The sequence below is a fragment of the Typopeltis vanoorti genome, chromosome 24 (genome assembly GCF_054136105.1).
Source record: "Typopeltis vanoorti isolate ZY-2024b chromosome 24, IOZ_Tvanoo_1.0, whole genome shotgun sequence".
Classification (NCBI taxonomy): Eukaryota; Metazoa; Arthropoda; class Arachnida; order Uropygi; family Thelyphonidae; genus Typopeltis; species Typopeltis vanoorti.
The window spans coordinates 82,418,740-82,439,670 of record NC_143572.1 but is presented as its reverse complement, the minus strand read 5'-3'; the positions used below and the strand labels follow the sequence as shown (position 1 = coordinate 82,439,670).

At 34.3% G+C, this 20,931-nt stretch overlaps 1 protein-coding gene across 1 annotated transcript; it reads left to right on the top strand.

Moving 5' to 3' along the window:
* Positions 1–786: 786 nt before the first annotated feature.
* Positions 787–3,463, top strand: LOC150093477 (uncharacterized). Its single transcript, XM_090413486.1, has one exon. It carries the CDS (start codon positions 1,844–1,846, stop codon positions 2,657–2,659), a length of 816 nt encoding a protein of 271 aa, XP_090269612.1. The 5' UTR covers positions 787–1,843; the 3' UTR covers positions 2,660–3,463.
* The last annotated feature ends 17,468 nt before the right edge of the window (positions 3,464–20,931 follow it).

Below are 20,931 nucleotides of genomic sequence, written 5' to 3'. Positions count from 1 at the left end.
GAATAATATCAACCACAGAATGGCTGTTCGTGCTACCTACAATTGCTCGTCTGGTAATAACTGATATCCAACCAACTGAATAAAGTGAGATTTCTTAAGAAATTCACTCCCAGCTTAAAAGCCATCTTTAAACGTTGACCGTTATTTTGCAGTTTCCATGTGTGCAAGAAATACTTTCATATCTAACGTCATTCTTAGTGTTATTCCTGAGGACATGTTCAACTTCTGATTATAATCCGACACCATGGCTCTCCACTTAACTTATTATTTTGTCATGCCTTTTCAAACAAAATCAGATTTTCTTACTCCATCCTTTTAAAGATTGATAATACTCACTGTTATTGTCCATTGAAAGTTTTAGCATTATTTTTGTATCCACTATTCATTACAAGTATTAAATTTCTAGATTAAATATTAGATAATATGTTGAATATTTTATTTACTAAATGGAGTTTTAGCATTAATTACCTCGTTTTTCTTTACAGATTGTTAAGAGGGGTACTGACATGAGATATTTCGCCTATTAATGCCTTAAAACCAAGCTGATAACCAGCAATGTATGAAGATTGTTAAGTTGTTGAAAACATTTCATGTCATTCAAAAAGCAATGAGTAATTCTCCTTCTACAACAGTGAAGACGGCTCAATCATATTTCCTATTGAAACATCTTAACTGAGATGAAAATAGTGAAAAGTATTTCACATGTGATCATGCAAGAAACAATTTGTATACCAGAGTCGCCTAAACCGACATCAGAAAACGTACAATAATCATTCGAATAAAAAAAAAATCAATGTGCAAAGTATGCCACAAAGCCTTAAAGCGATCAGATCAACTTAAAATGCAAAAGACAATTGATAGCATTCGAACAATAACAGACTCCAGTAGTAAATAGTCATGCGAAAAAATGTGGGGAAAACTTTCTTTGCCTTGACAACCTAAAGAGGCACCAGAAAATACCCTTGAAATACGAAGAAAATATTCCTTGTGTACATGTCAGAAAAATTTCCTTGATTCACCAAATCTTCGAGAGCATCTGAAAACGCACTAAATCGAGAAGCAATTTCCATGTGAAGATTAGAGCAAGACCTTTTACTTGTTTACACACTGAAGAAGCACAAGGCTACAGTGAACTGCAATGAAAATCTGTTTACATGTGAAATATGCGACAGAGCCTTTTATGAAAACAGAAAGCTTTTGTTTCACATCAAAGTGGTTCATGGAAAAAAGAACCCGTATGAGTGTGTAATTTGTAAAAAATCATATGACTATAGACAAAGCCTTTAAAAAGCATCTCAGATATCACACTAAAGAGAAACGTTTTAATTTCTGGTGTAGCTGTGGATGTTCAAATCTGCAGTCCTTTAAAAGGCGCCAAGATCTTTATGCACTCACTGAAGAGAAGTTCTTATGTGTAAAATAGGTCGAAAACAATATTCTCAATCATAAAAATTAAATCAAGTGGCAAACTAAAGATAACTCGTATAAATCTGAAATTTGTTACAAGAAATTTTTCGACTCATCTCACCTGAGAAGTAACAAAAAAGCACACCAGAGAGAAGCCTTTTCCATGCGAAAATTGCAACAAGACGTTTTCAGACAGATCGAGTGTGAAAAGACATCTAAACAGCACCAAAAACGCCACAATCTGAGTGAAGAAAAGCGTTTTCTTGTAAAATATGTGACAAACAATTTTCTCAATTAGCTAATCTTAAAAAAGCACAACAGAAATTACTTCCTTTCATGCGAAATCTCTCACGAGAATTTCTTCGACTCGTTTAAACTGAAAAGATACGAAAGAATTCACACCAGAGAGTAACCGTTTCCATGTGAAATTTCCAACATGAGGTTTTCAGACAGTTCGGATCCGGAAAAACATCTAAGAATTCATAGTGATGAGAACTCTTTACTATGCGAAATTTGCAACAAGAGGTTTTCAGATAGTTCAAGTCTGGAAAACCATCTAAGAATTCATAGTGGTGAGAAACCTTTTCTGTGCGAAATTTGCAACAAGCGCTTTCCATACAGTTGGAGTCTAGAAAAACATCTAAGAATTCACACTGGTGAAAAACCTTTTCGATGCGAAATTTGCAACCAGAAGTTTTCAGACAGTTCGAATCTCAAATCACATCTAAGAATTCATACTGGTGAGAAACCTTTTCTATGCGAAATTTGCAACAAGAAGTTTTCAGACAGTTCGAATCTGAAATCACATCTAAGAATTCATACTGGTGAGAAACCTTTTCTATGCGAAATTTGCAACAAGAAGTTTTCACACGGCTCGCATCTGAAAAGACATCTAAGAGTTCACACTGGTGAGAAACCTTTCCTATGCGAAATTTGCACCAAGAAGTTTTCAAACAGTACTATTCTGAAAAGTCATCTAAGGGTTCACACTGGTGAGAAACCTTTTCTCTGTGAAAGTTGCAACAAGAAGTTTTCAGACAGTTCGAGTCTGAAAAGACATCTAAGAATTCATACTGGTGAGAAACCTTTTCTATGCGAAATTTGCAGCAAGAGATTTTCATACAGTTCGAGTCTGGAAAAACATCAAAGAATTCATTGTGGTGAGAAAACTTTTCTATGCGAAATTTGCAAAAAGATATTTTCAGACTGTTCGACTCTAAAAATTCATCTAAGAGTTCACACTGGTGAGTAGATTTCTCACCAGTGTGAAAGTTGCAACAAGAAATTTTCCTATAACCGTCTGAAAAGTCATCTGAGGGTACATACTGGTGAGAAACCTTCTCTATGCGAAATTTGCAACAAGAAGTTTTCAGACAGTTCGAAAGTGTAAAGTCATTTCACTATTAGATGACACCATGCTGGTGTCATCTAATAGTGAAAGGATTCACCAGAAAAGTGAATCCTTTCACTTTTGCTCTACGTTTTCGGCTATACAGTTACCTGAAAAGCACCAAGAACACCATTCCGACTGACGAAAAGCTTTTTGTTGTAATATATGTGGTAAACAATTTCCTGAATCAGGCTATCTTAAAAACACATGAAAAGGCACACCACAGTTTGCTCCTTTTCACGCGAAAACTGTCACGAGAAATTATTCGACTCATTTACCTTGAAAAGACATGAAAAATTTCACACCAGACAAGCAATTTCCATGTGAAATTTTCAACAAGAATTTTCAGACAGTTCTAGTCTGGAAAGACATCTAATTTTTATCAAGAGGTTTCCACGGAGTTCGTATTTGAAAACACATCTAAGAGTACCTACTGATTAGAATCCTTTCAGTTCTCCAACGTGCTGGAAAATGTTATCGCGAAAGGAACATCTGGTGCACTCAAGAATTCAACACATCTAATGAGTGAGGCATGTGTCCTTTTCACATATGTGCAATTATTCTTGCAGTTATGCAAGTAGCGCTTTAAGCGCAACTTAAAGGTATTCCTTGTGAATGGGTTTATTATTATTTGTTTTCGAAAATAAATAATGCATTAGTGAGAAACACTGATTTTCCAAGTGTTACTTGAGTTTTAAAAATATCATACTTAGGTGGACTAAAGGAAAAGTCATTGCAAATTTATGAAAACAGTGCGAACCGAATGGGTTTTAATATCAAAAAATTGAACTCTTGTAGACACTGTTTAGTGCTATGCGGTCTCGGGAACCTGCTAACACCAAGCAGGGATTTTCCGAAGTCACTTCAGAACACTGATTATTTTCTTCTGTTATTCTGTGAGAATTCTTGGGTGAATTTTGTACATGGTAATATCTAGTAACCATGACAAGTTTCTGCCCAAACGTTTTAATGTGTAGTCATACTACCCCTCGTCCTTTGTTGGAATTCACATGGCTAAAGACCAGAGTAGACGAGAACACGAAAGTAATGAAAGTGGGAAGACAGCAGCAGCTATTATATGGGAATGCGCAACTTCACTGTATGCGAAAAACAAATTAGATCAAGTAATCACACACGCGCACACAGTCTTTTCTTCTCTTCCATTTAGGTATTAGGTCTAGTGGCCTAATACCTAAATGGAGCTATCTTTAGCCCTTCTAAGCCGTACCTGTCTAGGGTTTGGAGGCTAGCCCTATGCCCCCTGTAGTGTCCTATGTCTAGCTGCGTGTGTTCAAGGGGTCGGATTGCCTGATTGCAGATTGCAGGAGAAAAACTGCAGTAAACGCCCAAGACCTGCTAAATTGGCTGTCTTTGTCTATTTTATTATTATTTCAATTAAGTAAATATTAAAAAGAGTTGCTGAGAGGGGACATCCCTGTCGGATCTCGGAATATATGATTATCTTCATATATACTTGTGATAGCTTTTAGGATATTATTTGGTATTTGTCTTTCTTTTAATATGTTACATAATATGTTTCTTTTAGCTTTGTCAAATGCTTTTTCAAAGTCAATAAATGCAATATGTGTTTCTAAATTGTATTCTCTTCTTTTCTCTATTATTAATTTTAGGCAAAAGGCCGGGTCTATACATGATCGTTCTTTTCTAAATCCATTCTGTACTTCTAAAATAAAGTTTTCGGAATATTTCATTAGTTTGCTATTTAAGATTCTGCTATATATTTTGTAACAGGAATTTGGTATACTGATACCTCTATAGTTTTTAGGGTCTCTATTACCTTTTTTGAAGATAGGAATCACAATTGCTTCTTTTTTTTTTTTCATTCTACTGGGGGGATACCAGTTGAATAAATTTTATTTAAAAATAATAAGTCTTTCTTTGAATCTTGTTCCTGCGTATTTATATAGTTCTGAACCTAGCTTATCTTCTCCAGGTGATATTCCGTTTCTTGTTTCTTTCAGACTGATTTCTAATTCTTCTTTAGTTATTTCCTTTTCATTTTCGTTAGTTGTTTGCCAGTTATCTTTTTCAAAATATTTTTCTGTCCACAATTCTGTGTAGTAATTTAGAAATTCTTTTAATTTCAATTGGGTGTTTAATTTTATTTTTTCTTTGGTATCTGTATTTAAGTGGTTCAAAATCTTCTATACATTGGGTCTTATTTTATACAAATCATGTTCTAAATTAGAAACAAATTTGTTCCATGATTCTCTATGTCTTTTTCTGACTTCTCTTTTAGCTATGGCTCTTATTCTTTTATATTCTATTTCATCTTCTAATTTTTTACTGCTTAACCATTTGTGATATGATTCTTTTTTCTTTTTGATTATTTCCTTGATTGCATCATCCCATATTTTCAGTTTTTTCCTTTTATTGAATTTTTTGGTCTTTCCTAAGCTTTCATTTGCTGCTGCATTTAGTATCGTTTTTACATTAAGCCATTCTATTTCTATTTCTTCATTTTGTTTTAGTTTATCTAGATACTGGTTAATTCTTTGTTCATATAGCCATTGTACATTTGTGTCATTCAGTAGTCTAGATTTATAAACAAATGTTTCAAATTTTCTTTCCGTTCATGTCACTTGTTGCCATTTAGGCGGTAATCTTAATTTTATTTTAACAAGGAAGTTGTGACTGCTTATTTCATATCCTCTGTGAACACTAGCATCTAATGAAAACTTTGATGTCTTTTTATTTAAGATAAAATAATCTAATATTGATTTCTATCCTCTTGCTGCCCAAGTATATTTATGTATGTCTTTATGTTTATAGAAGGAATTCATTATTTTTAGGTTATTATAAACTACAAAGTCGATCAATTTTTTACCATTTCTGTTTAGAGTGTGATCTCCATGTATTCCTATATTATTATTAATTTTCTTGTTTCGAATTCTTGCATTTAAGTCTCCTGCTAAAATTAGGTAATCGTTTTTATTTATTTTATTATATATGTTTTGTACTAATTATAAAAATCAATATTATCCTGTTCTCTTCCTTCTTCTGGGGCATATAAAACAATTATCGTTAAATAGCCTCTATCTAAACTTTGCATTATAAAATAATAAAACTGGTATTTTTGGAAGGAAATGAAAATGCCACTGTCATACTGGCCGCAAAGACAAAACACAAACAACTAAAGTTAAAACTCCAGTTGCACTGCTCAATGATGTTAAAACACTACTTCAATCCTAACCGAATAACCATGTCAGCATGTCACATAAGTGGACTGCATTCACTGAATAACGTTAAGTAGTGATTGTTATAAACATAACAGTCAACCTACAACAGATTGTGTGTAGGTTTTAAGTAGTGAACTCCACACCTCCGAATCGAAAAATTAGAATAATCAAAGAAAATGTATTGAATGATTTGCAAATTCTAATTTATTGCAAAGATTATTTATTACAAAATATAAATTAGCATCGTCTAAATCTACTTACTTTATACATTATATAACCATTTAATCAAAATAATAAATTTTGATTAAATTTATCAAAATGGTTATTTTGATTAAATAACCATTTTCTTGTAATTTAAATTACAAGAAAATGGTTATTTGAAAACATTCAAAAAACGAATAATTTTTAATGTGATTTAAAGTATTAGAATTTTCCAAATTAGGAAAGGTGGGCCTTGAAAATATATGTATGTATAATAATAATTATAATAATGATAGTAACAACATTATTACATGAAACCTGCAAGGACTGATAACGAAATATATATCTCTGCTGGATTGTCAGAGAAGTCAGAAATAATTCATCGCAATACGAAAGGTTATAACAACAAAACCATCGTTTTCACGATACGGCCATTTTAAAGGTGATTCTCAAAATTAAAATATTAAAAAAACTTAGATCTAAACTTCTGTTGCATTTATTCATTCACATGTAGTTTTGAAATTTTTGGACATGTAGTTAAATCAAATTGTCCAGTTCAAGTTTACACAGTTAGTTTGTAATATCTCCTTGCTTCTTCCCTCCTCCAAACATCCTCAGCTTAGTTGATGTATACAGTTTCCCACGAAATCTTGCCTCACGTTATAGCTTGTACGTAAAGCACAAAATTGTCCACTCTTCACCCTCAATTCTTTCATATAAAACTTTATTGTTTAGTATTATATTTTAAATTCTGGTCATCGCTAAATATTTTTGTTGATGTTTCTGTTTTTAAGATTGTTTTGCTTTATTAATTAACAATAAAAAATCGCATAAGAACTCAGAAGAACGATTTTTTTCCCATTAAATACGTTAACTATTATAGAGTAACCTATCCACTTTCCCAGCGGGATTGTTTCCTAAGTATTTTTTATGAACAAAATTAGCTGTCAAACTAGAAAGATTAGTGGAAACTATCACCTTAAAATAAACAAAGAAAAATAATAACAAAAATAACCCATTTCAAATTTTGGCCAAAATCTTTTTAGTTCAGAAGGCAAGAAATGCAAACACTCAAAATGTGGGAAATGCAATTCGTCGCATTTCCCATCGAGTGAAAATGTTTCTGCTGTTTAGATACATCCTCATTACGGAAGAAAATTGTTATTCTATCGCTCAATGTTAACTCATTCTGCACTTTTTGTGACGTTAAACGAAATTAAATATTTCTTATCACCTATCTCGCTCGTGATTTCTGTTTATAAATATAACCGAATCCTGTTATACTTTTGATTTTTAAATACAGTCGGAAAAATTTTAGTTTTAAGTTGCGTCTTTGTCCACGCGGTCAGCCTAGTGGCCATGCGCCTTGCCACCGTATGCCCGAGAGTGGAATTTTCAAGGTTCGATTCGGTGTGAGGAGCTCAAGTATCTTTCTCACACATATCCGATCTTGGGTGTGGACTGCAGGGTTTTCCTCCAGTTTATCTTTGGTTTTTTGTCCCACAAGCCGGAAAACAGGCCCATTGAACACACGCAGTTACAGCCATAGAATATATCGGGAGGCCTAGGGCTAGTCACCTTATCCTCGGGACGTGTACGACTTATAAGGGCTTAACATAGCTCTGTAACAGGCCAGTAGGCTTAACACCTAGAGGGAAAAGAGAAGGGAGACTCATGGCAGGAGAATATCTTTGTGGAAGAGGAGAGTGGAACAGGTTTATTCAGTTTTTTTTTTTTTTCAACTAAACTGATAGTACATCAATTACTCTCTATGTGTGTGTGTATCCAAATAATGAGGACGCTTCGTATAACTGAACCTCAGTTATTTCGAAAGCAGTTTCCACATCTGTTCTGACCAGTTGGGAACTAATTTTGAGAATGTTTTCTGGTCACCAGACGATTATTCTTATATCTACAAGTGCTTGCTGTTATAGGTAAGGGGGTACAAGGAGTGATGTGGAAGAAATGCATCAGCAAATTAGTCAACGTGTGCAAGAGGAATAATTATGAGGGATTTTAACTGCTGTGATATCGACTGGAAGGAGGAAAGATCACGTGGCAAAAAGGAAACGGAATTCATACACCTAAGAGATAATTACTTAAAACAGCACATAACTGAAGGGACTCGTGGTCGGAGATTGTTAGATCTGGTCATGAGTTCAGAAGACGTATGCTTAATGAAGGTGCACACGATGCCTCTCATTGACGAGAGTGATCATGCTTTATTGACTTGGGAGATGCCAAAGTTTGTGGATTTTTCTCTTAAGAAGAGGGGTATATACAGAACTACAATTTAGGTAGTCATCTTTCTCCTGACGTATTTTTATGCCATTGGACGGCAGAAAAATACGTCAAGAGAAAGATGTTCTTAGTGCATGGTATATACAAGTATCACTTGCTTAACGCGGTTTTGATTAACGCGGCGAAATGAATTGTGATAATCCCTTGATATACGCGGCAAGGGTTTTGATTAACGCGCATTTAACCCTGCGGAACTCGCAGCTGATGTGACATACATGCAAAATGTTTAGTATAAATATTCTTACAGGATTGAGTGTATAGCTGGGAGGTCATGATGCTGTGCTTTCCGCACTGTGTTTTGCATAAGTTTGGTTTAACACATTTAATGTAAAGGTTTTTGATACTTGACAGTAAATTGTATCTGAGAGACACTGCAGCCTCAGATGTCAATATTGTACGATTTTTTTTTTTTTAAATTCTCTGTTGAATAATTTTTAGATTGTAACTGAAAACAAATAAACGATCATGTATTACTGAAATAGAGAGCCAAAGGCTTGTTTATCATATATGTTATTAACCATGTATGATAAATAAGCCTTTGGCTCTCTATTTCAGTAATACACATGCTTTGCATTATGGAAATTACAAAGGAAAGTGATCTGGAGCTTATCCATCTTTACTATGAGTAGCCCATAAGGTTGCTTATGCTTGCATCCGCCAAAACTTTTAGTTTCTATATATTCGGCACGAACCTCATGCAGTTTCTATATTCGGTTATGAAATAATGTTGGATTCAATATCCACTTAATTTATGCAATCATGTGTTATATTTGCAGTGTTTTTTCTTTGTTTTATTGCTTGGTTGCTTGCTATCGTAGAATTTATACCGATAAGAAAAAAACTTAAACTGTTAAAACGACTCTTGATAACTGCTTTTGATAAAAAAAAATTGCAGTAAATAATGTGGGTAGTACTTATTAAACATTTACTTTGAATTCATTTTTTATCTTTCCTAAAAAAGTACCATAAAAACCGAATTATTAATACAGTAATCGATCATGGACGAACTGTAATTTTTACCATTGATTATTAGATTTTGATATATGCGGTAACATCGAGGGGTTAATTAACCGCGTTAATCGAGGGATACCTGTAATCAGGGGGGGGGTATCTGAGGGAAGCAATATCGAAAGATATTTCATTTGTCATATAAAGTAAAGATAAATAAAGTAAGCTTAGATGGATAAGTAGTGGTATTAGGATTGATCTGCAAAAAAAAAAAAAAAATGTTGTGGAGAATTTACAAGGAGAAAGGTGATCAGAAAGCTTACAAAGAGTACAGTGCTCAGACTAGAACATTGTCTGGTTACCGACAGAGTAAGGAAGGCTAAATAAGACCTTAGCCAATGGGGTCAACGGAAGTTCCAAAGTCTTCCACTGCGTGGCAAGTAAAACAAAGAATGACTTTGGAAGGATAACTTTAATGGGCGCTGATGTATCGAGGCGAGTGAGTCAGATGTAATAGTAGATTTACTGAGTGACCACTTTTCAAAAGTCTTATCACGTGAGTGAGGATATTTCTTTCCCTTCTGTAGCAATAACTCAATAACCTCAATGATAATTGAAGCCAATGAATCAGAGGTACTTGCTTTTGCAGAATTTAAATGTGAATACTTTTGTTGGTTTAGATGGGATATCATCTCGAGTATTACGTTTTTGTGCAAACGTATTGTCAATGCCTGATACTTGGCTGTTTAACTTACTTCTGAGAAAACTTACTTCTACTATGGAGTAGCCGAGTCTAGAATAAAGGTCACCAGTTGTGTGCCGCAAGGCTCTCTGCTTGAATCATTATTGTTTAATTTGTACATACCGTAATTGTCGGCGTATAAGACACCCCCCCCCTTTTTTAAAAACTTTTTTAGATCCTCTTCCAGATTCTGCCAAGTTCTTATCATTTTCTCAGTTGGGGGTGGCTCGAAATGCCTCTCTGCAGCCATGTTTCCATGTTCTTTAGCATAACAATCACACGTAGCTTAGCATTGCCGACTTCTTTCAGCCATAATTTGCCAAGAAATTTGGAGAAAATTTAACGGCAGAAATTTATCACCATTCACAACAACCACGACAACAATCGGAAAGTTTAAACGAACTGGAACACAGCTGTGATCGTCGATGACAGCGCATGCGCATCCACTGAACTCCACGTAACTGGAATGCATTCACACACTGCAAGGAAGCAAGAAAGAAATCGCGTAACTCGGAAAATTTCCCGAAGAGAAAATGTCCAGAAATGAAAGTAATAAAAAACTGAGTATCGGCGTATAAGACGCACCCTGTTTTCAGATTTATTTTCAAAGAAAAAAAAAGTTCGTCTTATACGCCGGCAAATACGGTAATTGATGTATAATAGAATATTTAATGAAAAATTGAAAATATACAATGAAGAAATATTATTAGGATGTCTGAATAGGTTTAGAAAAGGATGCTCTATAATGGATGTATCTTTTTGTTTAAAATTACTTATAAAAAAATAATAAGAGAATTTAATTTAGAAAGTCATGTTTTGTTTATAGATTATGTAAACGCATTTTGGAATGAAAATATTCATAGATAAAATAAAACAATGGTGTTTTGTGCAAACTCCAGTTAGAATTAAAAATAGTTATTAATAATAAAATAATAGAAGAGAAATGCTTTCAGTTATCTTGGATGTGAAATATCTTATTCAACAGAAAAAGGCATAAAATAAAAACTTCAATCTTTTTACAGATTGTAGGCCTGATAAACACAACACCTCAATCCAAATAGTGTACAACAAGAAACACGCTTGAAAATATCCAATATTTGAGCAGTGCCCAAATTATTATATTGCAAAGAAATTTGAGCAATAAACAAACAAGACAAGCAAAGAATAAATACAAATAAAATGAAATTAATGAGAAGATTTGCAAAATACACATTTTAGACAAAAGATGAAGGAAATGTTTTAAAAGAAATAGAAATAAAATCAATCGAAGAAAAACTAAACAATTACAGACAAAATTGAATAGAACATGTAAACCGAGTGATCAACATCCGATATCCTGAACAAATAAAAAAAATAAACCAATTGGAAAAAGGAAGCCTAGTGGACCTCAAAAGAGTATGTTAGATTGATAATGAGATTGAAATAGATCAATAAGGTGTCCGTAATAAATATTTTTTTTATTCGTGTCGGAGTCCCCAGTTTCTCAACCGCCACTTAGACTGGTTGAGCCCTCCTAATGAGGGATTAATTATGTATTTTTTATTGTAGCAGTGTGTGTTCATGGGGACAGTTTTCCTGCTTGTGGGATGACTATGGCTGAGAAAGGTCCTTTAGCTCCTCACGTCGTCGCCGAGAATCGAACCTAGGACACTTTTTCCCTAGGCATATGGTTGCGAAGCGCATAGCTACTAGGCTAACCCCGCGGACTGTATCCATAATGGTAATGAGGATGATAATTGATAAAGGAAATGACTTGAACAGAGACATTCAATTGTGGTACTTAGGATGCAAAGTTGGATTGCGCAATAATTAACCAAGCTGATGTAGAGAGCTTGAAAGGATGATTTAAATTAGCTGGCAATATGGGTAAAACATAATGGATATCAGTTCAATGTGGGAAAGTGTAAAGTCAAGCATTTGTGGATTAAAAGATTATAAGCAATGTACCACATTAATGGAACTGTACTCCAAGAGATTGATGAGGTTAGCAAATTGGGGATGTTGATGGATAGAGAGTTGAAGTTAGAGGGCATATTGTTAAATTATCCAAGATAGGTCACAGGATTATTTGGCTATTGAAGAACATACTAACATGCAGAGATAAACAAGTTTTATTATTCCTCTTTATATGGCGTTAATAGGTCCACATCTGAATTGCTGTGCTCAGGTTTGGCTGCCTATATTCCTTAGATAATGAGGAAGTGGTGGGAAAGATTCAGAGATGAGTGACAAAGTTGATGAGTGATGTAAGGAACACTGACAGATGGAGAGTTTGTGGATTACAGAGGTTGGTTCATAGGGCAAATAATTCAGCAGTGGGATAGGTGTTAGAACAAGAGGACATCCCTAGAAATTAAGTGAGAATGTGGTTAACAAGAATGTGAGGACGAGTTTTCGCTTGGAAAATGGTGAATGAATGGAATTCGATGCCTGACTCATTGTGAGTGCTTCGTCTGTCAATAAGTTGAAGAAGAGGTATGATAGATATTGTGTGAAGAGTTTGGCTCTCCCTCAGTGAGTCTACTGAATCCATAGAGATGTTCGTATAGTAATAATATATGAACAATAATCTTCCAAAATTCTGATAGTGTGACCAAATGAATACCATGCCTATTGATATTGGGGATATTGGTTCCCATGCAGGTTAGCTGAGTAAAATTATTCATCTGTATGGTCAAAAAAATAATCCATTACCGTATTTCCATGTGTTTTTTCCAAGTTCAAATCACCTTCAAAACACCCCCCCTAAAGACAAAGAAAAAAGATTAAATGCAGAAAAAAAGTAAACTAGTTCCGAAATATTGTGGTCTTAATTTCATTGCATCTGGAGGCTGCAGATTTACACCCACTTTCCTTTCTTTTTCCAGATTAAAAGTTTGATTTCTTTAAACATAACTGATGTGAGGTTTCTCAATCCCAGTCCCTTTCACTCCTTTTTTTCTCAAAGGTGCCATTTGTGAATGCGTTTGCTCCCATTTTACCGCGACCTAAAGAGAACTCCCCTTTTTGTCTAAAATTCTTTCTACATAATTCGATAAATTTATTTACTTACTCTATTTATCTCCTAATCCCATAAATTGTTATAGCCATTTTTATTTCCGTTGATGAAATATTTGTTTTCTCCATTACAACTTTCCTAATAGTGAATTAATTTTGTCTAACTCTGAGAGATGACGCTCAACTTTTCTTGCTTCATTTCTCTCTAAATTATTTTAAAAAATCATTAACAGTCAAATAACTTGTTATATGGAAACCTTTGAAAGAGATAAAGATTTCCTTTTGGATTCTTAAAACATTCAAAATGGAATCGCTTTCTTAAACCCATTTTGACAAATCCCATGAAAAAAGTTCAAGAAATCTCAGCTGGTTGCTTTTGATTTGATATCTGTAAGGCAGTTCCTCATACTTTTTGTTTGCTGCTACTGGATTGCCGGTTTTCTGTCTGGAAACACATTGCGTGTAATGCTCGATGATCATTACTATGGTTATGATTTCAACGTGACACATCCAATGACTCCAAGGGCTAATCGCGGGAGAGAACTCCACTCTACTTCACTACATACTTCTGACTGACTCCCATAGTACTTAATTCTCTAATTACAACACAGCGATATCATTACAATCAACGCCATCTACTACCCATTACCATCAACAACATTTTATCTTCTAAATTAAGTGTCTTCTCATAAAGATTTCTCTCGTCACGACGAGAATCGAACTCAGGTCTTTTTCAACCGAACAGGCAATGTTCCTTTTTTCTTCCAATTACTCTCATTTTGTTTTCCTCATTTCACAAGCCTTGCACTACCAAACTGACTTAAATATCCGAAATTTGAACGTTTAATACCTTACATTCTAATCTACAAACATTCTTAAATACGGTTATCTAGTCTCTTTGATTTCAATGCTAATAAAATACACTTCTGTATGATTGCGCTTAAAAAAAATACTGTTCTCACTTTTGGGTTGGTGTCGCTAAAATCTCTCCAATAATACTTGTTGCAGAACAGAAAAGAGCAGTCAGGTTGAATAATACCTCATCCCTCTCTCACCCGCACATACTGATGTTCTTTCGGCTGCTTCCACTTTCTACATATATTTCGGTCATCTATGTTTACAACACATTGGTAATACACCATTCCTGCAGAAATGACTAAGGAAAAGATCAAAGTTCGATTCTCGTGTACGAGAGGAATCTTTATATGGGATTTTAAAATTGAAGGTCACTTAGCCGATCTCCTAAGAGAGTGTTTCTCAAAGTGTGGTACGCATACCCTCTGGTGTACGCGAAAGGTCTTCAGGGGGTACATGGCAATTTTCAGCTATCCATCATTAACGCATGAAATCATTATATTTCTCAGCAAATAGTGCAATTAGAGACAATTGGGATAAAAACGGCACTAAGTAATGAAACACATCTCCCTCCAGCAGAAACTGCTTTATAGACTCAAGCAAAACCATATGTTGCCGGTGCAACATATGGGTTTGCTTGACATCACCACGTCGTGAACGTGTTAAAACTAAGAAATATATAGTGAATGTGTTTCAGATATTATGGATTAGCATTTCAACTCAACTGTTGAAATGCTAATTTGGCTTTGTTTTTCGCGCGATCATTCATAGCACCAATCATAGGCACTTCTTCATAACTGCTCTACATATCCCAAGTCTTGTAAATTACTGGTAAGTTTTGCTTGAAATAATAGGAAAGAAGATGAAGCTATTTGGGTAGTTGACTTTGACAATGCACACAAGGATACTGTTCTCGATGCCTAAAGTAGCGATAGCGAGTACGAGCTTCTTGGTAAGTCACACCGTTTTCAGTTTTTTTCTGAAAACTTTAGTTTCCGAAAGTTGCTGCATATATCTCCCATCACGATTTTTTAGCTTTAATTTTGGAAAAAAAAAGTGCGACTTATATTCGAATAAATACGGTAGTTTTTTTTTTTTTTACATTTCAAATTCTAAATTTCATTTTATTAAAAAAAAGCATATTTTTTGTTTACATGAACATATTAATTCAAATAAAATAGACAATGAAATGTACTTTATTTATTTATTATTTGATAAGGGGGTACTTTGTAATAATGAAAATTTAAGAAGCGGTACGTGGATATCTGAAGTTTGAGAAACACTGTCCTAAGGAGATAGCAGGATTTTTGCTTAATCTGATGATCTTAATCTTCATCTTTTTGCTTAAAAAAATGGAAATATCCGACTCATTTCATCTGTCTTCTTTTGATGACAGTGAGAATATTCTACCTTTTTCTCCCGTCTATTGAATCAATCAGTTTTCGGATATTTTCATTGGTTTTGTGAGCGGTAAAGGGAATTCTCAAAAGTCTTCTGTATGTTTTCATTTCAAAAGACAGGAGTCTCCTCTCGTATTCCCTCAATAAAATCCAGGCCTCACAACCATACAAGAGGATAGTTTGTCATTTAGTCTTAGTCTGGTTGTGATTGCTATTCTGTTATCTCACCACAACGGTTTTAACTTCTGTAGGGCCACAGTTGCCTTAGCAGTTCGGTATTTTGTGTCGGTTTTGAGCGACCATCTTGACTAAACGTGCTTCCTTGATAAATTAACTTGTTTACATTCTCAATTTGTTTATTTTCAATTTGTATCTTTAAGGGTTCAATGTCTGATTTTGAGGTTATCATTGTTTTTGTTTTTTGCAGGTTTATGTATATTCCATATATTTTTTTTTAATGTTCCGAAAACGTGGCTCGTTATTTCTTGCAATTCTTCTTCACTTTCTGCCAGAAGATCGATATTGTCTGTGAAACGTAAGTTGTTTATTCTTAGTCTGCCAACTACTATTCAATTGTCGTATCCATGAAGAGCTTCATCTATGATATATTCCATAAAACAATTAAAAAGAAGAGGGGGACAAGATGCATCCCTGTCTTACCCTCCATTCTGCTTGGAAGGGTTCACTGCTGTAATTTTTAATTCCAATTTTCATATCAGATGATGAATAAAGAGATTTAATAAACCTGATGATTTTGTTGTCAATAACATATGTTCTATAATTTTCCATAATGCCTCGTGCCATATTGAGTCAAAAGCTATCAGAAGATCTAAACTGTTGTGACAGATTATTTTGTTATGTTTTATGTATTTTTCTCCTACTATGTTTATTGTAAAAATATCGCCGATTGTACTTTCAGAAACCTAATTGTTCATCTGATAGTCTGCTTTATATTTTTTTTTCGATTCTTCAAAATAATATTTTTAACAGGATTTTGCTTGGATGGCTAATAAGGCTTATTGTTCTATAGTTCATTTATTGCTGTTTCCCTTTTTAGGAATAGTTCTATACATCTAGAAATAAATTTAGCAAGGTGTCTATGATTATGTCACCTCCTTCGCTTATCTGTTTTCTGATACGCGAAGGAGGTGATGATTTTTCTGTTTATGAGGAGCTAAGTACTACAATGGCTGCTTCTTTTAATATCGGGTAATCTCTTTTCTCCGAACCTCCTAGCAAATTTCCGTCCAAAATATCATCAGCCATTTGGGGGCCCTTTTGAAAAAGCTTGGTTGTGTAACACTTCCATCTATCAACTATTTTCTAGTTCCATGAAAAGTGTTCCATAGTCATCTTCCATGCTCTAATTAAATGCAGTAAAAGGTTTGCATAACTTATTGATAATTTGAAAAGCACGTTTTGGATCATTTTTATTTAGGACCTCTTCTATGTTTTCGCATTCGTCTAGTATCCAGAGGTTTTAGCATGTCTGACTTCTTTTTTAATAATCTTATTAATTTTTTTATGCTGCTCTCTATTGTCACCACTACTATTATGAGATTTCAAATTTTTTTTCTTTGATCGCATAGGACCAAAATATTTTTAGTTATCCATGGCTTATTGACTTTTCTTTTGTATCCAAGAATTTCTTCAGCTGTTTCAGTTATCTTTTGTGAGAAGTATTTGGTTTTCGATTCGATATTATTATATCGAATTCATTTTTTTTAGCTTGTGTCAAAATTTTGTTTCAATTTGTGTTCGTTCAAATAATGTATTTATGTGGACGTCTTTTAATTTTTCTACATTATACGAGTACCTTTTTCTTCTACTTCTAATTTTTCTACCTTTTACGAGTTGATTTTGTAGGTAATATTTCCCTCTTTTTCTTATTCATATTTCTGATGAGCATATTGTGGTCATTGCCAATGTCGGCTCCCTCCAGTAAATTATCTGGTTCTCGTTTTAAATGCCGTGTTACAAAGATAAAGTCGAATTGGTTGTGTGTTTTACCATCGTGGGAAGTCCATGTCGATCTTCTGAAAGGTTTATGGGGAAACAGAGTGTTCCCCATATATGGCGAGTTAATTTTGTGAAGCAAAATTGATGAATTCAAAACCTCTTTCGTTTGTCTCCCCATAGCCATACAGTCCGACAAATGAGAGAAAATCGTTACGAATGTCTGTTCCAATTTTGGCATTCCAATCGTCCTCTACAATCAAAAGGTATTTTCTTTTCGCTCCGGTAATTGCTGCATTAAGTTGACCATAAAACTCCTCTACTTCAGAATCCTTGTGGTCTGTGGCATAAAACTGTATGACGGTGATATTGAATGGTTTTCCTCTTAGGCAGACTAAAGCAATTCTGCTATTGATAGAATTAAATTCCATGACAGAATTTCGTGATGTTTTGTGTATCAAAAACCCAACACCTTTCTTTTCCGCTGCAATCACATCCAGAAAGAAGCAAATGTAAATGTAAAGAAGCAACTGTCCTTCATCTGTTGTTAGTTCTATTGTTTTGGGCCATCGAATTTCACAAAGTCCCTAACAGTCCATATCTTTTTAGTTCGTGCCGTAGTAGTTCGTATTGACCTGATTGTAGTAGAATCCTAATATTTCAGGTTGTGGTCATTAAATAGTTGCAGAATCTGAAACTGGATCCAGTTTTTTCATAATTTTTTCAGTTATAGTGGTAGCACCAGTCGCTAAATTCTCATTGCCACCCCTGGAACTGCTACCAAATGACAACGCGGACGTTGTTTTACCGGGCGATGCTCGAGCCGGCATGGTATGCTGTGTTGAATCCTTCGTCACGAATGTCTAATGGACAGTAAATTAAGGCCGATGACGCCCATCTCCTATTCTGTCTTCACCTGCTAGCATTTAGCTGGGCATAGTGGGATGGCCTTCACGACTTGGATAGCCCTACAAGGAGTGATAATACTCCAGACGAGCTTCGCCCATCCTGCCCAGGGAATTTTCACAGTGGCATTTTCATTTCGTTTCCATAATACCAGTTTTATTATATTGTGATGCAGTGATTGTAATATGATAATAAATGAAATAATGCCTGAAATTTTATTTATTGACCCTAAAACACTTGACGATTATGGTCGGTTATGAATGTTTCCAAAGTAGAAAACGATATGTACTTTTTCAAACTTTCTCTTGAATCTCATCACATACCTTTTGCCAATGTAAGTTTTTAATAATGGCCAACACTTCTTCGATGGTCTAACGACACTTCTATAAATAGGTTGGAGCATGTACAAAATCTTGTGGGTATGGCGTCATCTCAAATGAAACTAAACAATGGGGGGGATTGCATACCGTTAGAGTATGATGAGAGAAATGAATGAGACACAAAATTTGAATTTAAAATAATTAGAAATGGATTAGAAATTAGGAACATCGCTCTCATATTTCATAATAGATGTAAGAGAATAGTGTGATCGGTTCATTTAGGTGAAGTTTCCTCAAGAAAGTTGTCAGTTAAATTTCGATGAACAAAAAGTCGAGGAGAGAAGTACAAGTCTTATTTTGAAGTAGAGAAATGACAGTGTGCGTGATTACTTGATCTAATTTGCTTTTTTAGAATTGAATTTCAGTTATATCCCCAGAAACACATTGTCATATCCGAAACCTATTTATTATTACTAATTATATGAAGAGCCAAAGGCTTCAATTCGGCGAAGTGAAATTATTTAAGTTAAGGGATATTACATCCCATATTGTTTCATAGCCGAATATAGAAACTACATAAAGTTCGGCGAATCCAAGCGTAATACCTGGATAGTGCAACACCAGGGCAACTCATAGTACACCTGGTACTGCAAAAAGCAACAACTATTTATTATGATTATTAAAAAAGCTTATACATTAAAATCAGTATTTGTTAGAAGCAAATATTTTATTAAAATATCCTCACAACTTTACAAAAAGAACTGCATTTTATTAAATTTCAAAAAGTGAACCACCTCAGCAGAAATTGCTTAGCAATTACAACTTGTAATTTACATTTCACACATAATAAATTGTCTGCAAAGCAGACGAATACAATTCTCATTTCACACTAAATATAAAAAACATGGAACATATGAAGTGGTAATGGAAATAAAAATAAAATAAAAAACAAATGAAATAATAACACTAATTATCTAAAATTTTATTAATTCAAAAAATCACTGAAAAAGTCCTCTTTGATATTTATGATGAAAAAAATCTAAAATGCATACATTGAAGTTGCGCACTGTCGTGCACTAGCTGTTGCTGTTTTACAACTTTCATCACTTTGGTTTTCTTAGGTAGTCTGGCAGCCTTTAAACATGTGAACTTCAAAGGATGGCTCACATTAAAAGGTTTGGCAGAAACTTGTCATGGTTACTAGATATTAGCATGTAAAAATTCACCCGAGCCTTCTCACAGAAAAAAAAATAATCAGAGTGATCTGAAATATTTTTTTGTCTTCTTAGTGCCTCGTAGGAGAAAAACCAAACTCTTCGAGCTTCTTTGAAACAGCTTTTTGTTCTCTTTCCATCGTCAAGTGCGAAGCCATCGATTTAATTTAAACATGCGAGGAATCGACCGAATACCATCAAAAAAAAGAAAAAAAGAAAGAAAAGAAAATCGCAGGTAGTCGGTTAGGAAAACAGTGTATCCATTCCTACAAGAGGATTGTATTTCTGAATTAGTAGCAAAAATAAGCAAAAAAAATAATAGTGAACCCTTGAAGTTACTTCCGAAAATCCCTGCTTGGTGTCAGCAGGCTCCCAACGATAACGCATTTTTCTTCAATGCATAGCACTAATGAATGTCTCAATTTTTGCGTGATACTAAAACCTATTCAAGTTCGCACTGTTTTGATATATTTACGATGACTTTTCCTTCAGTCCACGTAAGTATGATATTTTTAAAACTCAAGTTTTACTTGGAAAAGCAGTGCTACTACTCATGGATTAATTATTTTCGAAATAAATAATAAACCCACTCACAAGGAATACTTTTTAAGTTGTGCTTTAAAGGTCGACTTGGATAAATGCAATAATATAATTGTAGATATCCAAGGACACACGTTCACTCACCACTCATTAGCTGTGTTAAATTCTTCAGTGGGTCCCTAGATGCTCCTTTCAAGAGAATGTTTTCCCACACGTTGTAAAAGTGAAAGGGTTCTCAACAGTATGTACTCTTAGATGTCTTTTCAGAATCAAACTGTCTGAAAACCTCTTGTTTTCAACTCTCATGAAAACAGTTTCTTTCTGGTGTGAAAACTTTCGTGTCTTTTGAGGTGACACGAGTCAAAAAATTTCTATTGAGAGATTTCGCATGTAAATCTCTGGTGTGCCTTTTTCTATGATTTTTAAGAAAGCCTTATTTAAAAAATTGTTTCTCACATATTTTTCACACAAAAAAAGCTTTTCTTCAGTCAGATGATAGCGTTTTTGGCGCTTTTTAAGGAACTCTATAGCCGAAAACTTAGAGCTATGGACAA